The sequence below is a fragment of the Helianthus annuus genome, chromosome 6 (assembly GCF_002127325.2).
Source record: "Helianthus annuus cultivar XRQ/B chromosome 6, HanXRQr2.0-SUNRISE, whole genome shotgun sequence".
NCBI classification, from domain to species: Eukaryota; Viridiplantae; Streptophyta; class Magnoliopsida; order Asterales; family Asteraceae; genus Helianthus; species Helianthus annuus.
Window position 1 is genome coordinate 59,912,238 of NC_035438.2, and position 4,172 is coordinate 59,916,409.

A 4,172-nucleotide genomic window follows, 5' to 3' on the forward strand; every position below is an offset into this window, starting at 1 on the left:
CGGGAAGAGGTACTTCCGATTGCTATGCCCTTCAGGGATTGGACTGATGCAGTGTTGAAGGAAGATCTTCCGATCCCCAAGCAAGCCTTGTGGTATCAACAATTAACCCCTACCCCGAATCGGGTATTTGGGGAAAATGTGTTGGTGGCCACGCGGATGAGTGACCAGTGGTCACTAGACAGCAAAGAGGTGCCTGTCATGAAGATTGGCGATTAAGGTCAGTGATTCTCTTCCTTTTCTTTGTTTCAAGTGTTTGTTTTATTGTTACTTATGGTATTTGGACGTGTAGAAGCGCAACTATATCAAGCGGCATTCGCCACGTTCGGTGGTTCTATGGGCGTTCGCCCACTGCGCGAGGACGAGGAGAGGTGGTACGCGCAAATCAGAGGCAATTTTATGTACCCTGTTGCTGATGCCTTTACCTCGCCGCCCATCGCGACTGAAGGTGCGCAATTCCCTAAACCTCGTCCTTTGCGCTCTGTGACTTCCGCTGGGAAAGAGGTTGTCTATCTTTCCAGCGAGGAGTCTGTAGGGTCTTCAAACGGCGAGTTAAGTTCGTGGTCTAACATCTTTGCAGGTGTGTTGCGCGACCTGGGGATTGACCCAGAAGAGAAGAAGAAGAAACCCCTGAAGAAGAAGAAGAAAACAGTCAACTTGGATCCGGAGGTGACCAGCAAGGGGGCTGGTGGTAGTCGCGCAACCGCTGCCGCTGTTAAAGGTACTCTTCGCCTTCGACAGAGTGACTTAAACGATTATGTGATAATAAGTGACTCACTTGAAGGCTTATCGCGCACAGCTGAGACAAAGACTGGAGCAGGTAGCTCAAAGAGCTCCGGAAGCGCGGGTTCTCGTAACCCTGATGCTGGCGCGACCCCTTCGGTGCATGAAGAAGAGGAAACTGAAGAAGAAGAAGAAGATGCTGCTGCCCAGTTGGTTGGTAGAAAGAGAGTTAGGAGTGAGACCACTGCTGGTGTGGCCTCTGCGCCGATTGTTGATGTGATTCCCTTGGTTGGGAAAACGAGCAAACTGCGCTCTCTGTACAAGTTCTCTCCTGGTAAGCTCTTGATTTCTCTCCTTTTAGTTATGTTCCTTGCTTAATTACTTGTTTTATTTTTTGCAGAGATCAAGAAGAAGACCCCTGAGAAGGGTGTCAAGTTTACTGAGCCAGAGCCTAAGAGGCCGAAGATTACTATCAAGTCTTTTCAGACTGCTGATAGTGAATCTGCTAAAGAGAAGAGTGTGGCTGAACAAGACGTGGCGAAGGCTGTTGAGGCGCAGCGGAAGGCTGAGGAACGTCGTAAGAAGGAGGAAGAGAAAAAGAAGAAAGCTGAGGAGGATAAGAAGAAAAAAACTGAGGAAGAGAAAAAGAAGGTTGAAGAGGAGAAGAGGAAGAAGGCTGAGGAGGAGAAGAGAGCCTTTGAGTTGGAGAGGGAGCAAGAACAAAAGAAGGCTATGGAAAAGCCTGTCAATGTTCAAGAGTCTGAGGTCATTAGGGGTTCTGAGAGGAGGCAAGGGCATGAAGTCGTCAAACCTACCCACCCCGCGCATGCTGAGACCCATGACCGTTCAAAGATACTTACTTCCAAGGGGTCGAGTCGGTATACTTCTAGTGGCGCGAGTTCTGGTGGAGCTGGGAGCTATAACCCAAACGTCATCGGGGCGAAAGACACCGTTGGTGATATATATTATAAGAGTTATACCGAGGAAGAACGCGGTGATGCTCCTCACCAAGCTCCCTGGAGTTTGAAGCAAAAGGACACATTTCAGGAATTGGGGCCCTGCCGTGATTGGTTCTTAAACTCGTTTACTCCTGGTGAGGTTAACCGGCAGAGGGCGAAGACCCATGAAATGTTGTATCGAACTTTAGTGCTTGGAGAAGCTAATGCTCGCGCCGCCAACCATTAGATAGTGCGCGAGTGGCGAACGATGGTTAGGGAGCGGGCAGACTGGGAGGGTTATCGCGAGCGGATGCTAAAGCGTATCGCTGATTTTGAGAGGTCCAAGGCCACCTTTGATGAGGAGAAGGCCAAGTTTGATGCAGACAAGAAGGCCGAGGAATGGGGGCGCGAGGGCCTTAAAAATAAACTTCAAGCAGCTGAACAGCAACTGGCCCAGGAGAAGGCCAAGTTCAAGCGTATATGTGAGAGGGATAATGAGCGCGCCTTCGCAACTCGGAACAAGATTGTTAATCTTGAAGCGAAAATTGCTCAGCTGACAGTGAAGGTTGAAGATGCGCAGGTTGAGAAGGCTGCCAAACAGCAGATTGAGGTTAGCTTACCCCTCAATTCTTTCTTGCTATGTTGTTCACAAAATAGCCTAAGCCTTTTGTCGCTTTTCAGGTTGAGTTAGCTGATACGAAGGTGCAATTGTCCGACAAAGACAAAGATCTCCGGGCTAAGGATGTCGAGATTGCTGAGCTTAAGCGTCGTCTGAATGACAGATTGATAGGTGTGAGTCCTTGGAAATCGACCTCGAAGCAGAAAGAGTTAAGGCTGCCACTGCTGAAGAGGCGCGTGCTGTCAGCACCGCCGCCCTTAATGTAGCGCAGACCAACTATTCGGAGGCCCAAGGAATCGTTGATACACTTGTGTCTGAGGCTGAATGGATGCGCAGTCGTGGAGTGGTGCTGGTAAGTTTATACTTGCATATTTTTGCATGCTTAATTTGTTAGCTGGCCTTAATATGCGGTTCTCGTTATAGGTTGCCAACTCTATCCTCAATGCTGGCGAGCTGGATTCCGCTGTCGCGGCTCTTACGGATGCTGCGCGCGCAGTGGGTCATCGGGGAGGCTATCTAGAATGTGCCCAACATGTTGAGGAGATGATCGGACAAGAGTTTGATGTGAGCCATTGCTCGGTGACCGACCAGGCTAATGCCGCGCTGACGCATGCTGAGAATGCCTATGACAACCTTACTTTGCCTGTAATGGATTTGGTTGTGGAAGCTTTAAAGAAAGACGACTGGTGTCAGCGTCTCAAGGCCATTCTTGATCCACTAGTGACTGTGGAGTTATCAGATGAGGAGGAAACAGCTGGCGATGATGGTGGGAATGGTGATGACGATGGTGGGAATGATGATGATGGCGATGATGATGGTGATCAACATGATGAACTAGAATAGGTTCTGTCGACAGGCTTTGTGCCTTGTAATTTTTTGCATTTTGACTGTACGACGTTGCGCTGTTGCGCATGTTTTATATTACATGAATTGTGTTTGTTTTTTCCCGTTACAATTATTGCATTGTTGTCAAAAACTTAGGTTAAATTAGCTTGAATAAATGGAAGTCTCTTTAAGTAAAGTGTAATTGCCCGGTCTCGCGCTTTGTTCGCGGAGGACCTTGGGGGCGGTTCTCGTTTGATAATCTCTAAGTTGCTGGAGTGTTTTCGCGCTAATCAGAAGTTTAACATGCATTTGTAACGAAAGAAGTAATAGAAAACATGTCGTATGCTTTCATTAATTCGGAAACGGGCGCTTAGGCCAACATACATTAATTGCAAACGGCGTATAGCCAACATAGAAACGTAAAAAGGCGCATGGCCGAAGTAAGTTACATATAGCATTTGCGCATTCCATGTTCGCGGTAGGATGTAGCCATCTAGGGTGCGTAACTTGTAAGCCCCTTTGCCTAGCACTTCGTGGATCAAATATGGGCCTTCCCATTTGGGTGCTAACTTTCCTGGTCGTTCCGCATTTGACGCTTCATTGTCTCGGAAGACGTATTCACTTGGAGTGAAGGTACAAATGCGGACTCTTGTGTTGTAATACCTTTCCAGTTGGGTCTTGTACTTGGCTTCCCTGATTCGCGCGATTTCGCGCCTTTCTTCTAACAAGTCCAAGTCAAGACGTCTCTCCGCTTCATTGTCGATTGCGTTGACTGCTGTCAAGCGCGGGGAGGGTAGGCCGACTTCTGCCGGGATAACCGCCTCTGAGCCATATACTAAGCTGAAAGGGGTTTCGCCGGTACTAGTTTTTGGCATGGTTCGATGAGCCCACAAGATGCTCGGGAGCTCATCTACCCAACCTCTTCGCCTTGTGCCCAGTCGGGCCTTTATCCCCTCGACAATGCACTTGTTCACGCTTTCCACCTATCCGTTGCCTTGAGGATGCACAACGGATGTGAAAGTGTGTTCGGTTCTCATCTCCTTCATCCACTTCTGGAGGTCTTCTGACGC

At 48.7% G+C, this 4,172-nt stretch overlaps 1 protein-coding gene across 1 annotated transcript; it reads left to right on the forward strand.

The window, feature by feature from the left end:
• The first annotated feature begins 270 nt into the window (after positions 1 to 270).
• Positions 271 to 1,905, forward strand: LOC110876212. The gene is made up of 3 exons (XM_022124389.1): positions 271 to 577; positions 1,121 to 1,297; positions 1,379 to 1,905. The coding sequence occupies exons 1-3, from the start codon at positions 271 to 273 to the stop codon at positions 1,903 to 1,905; spliced, it is 1,011 nt and encodes a 336-aa protein (XP_021980081.1).
• The last annotated feature ends 2,267 nt before the right edge of the window (positions 1,906 to 4,172 follow it).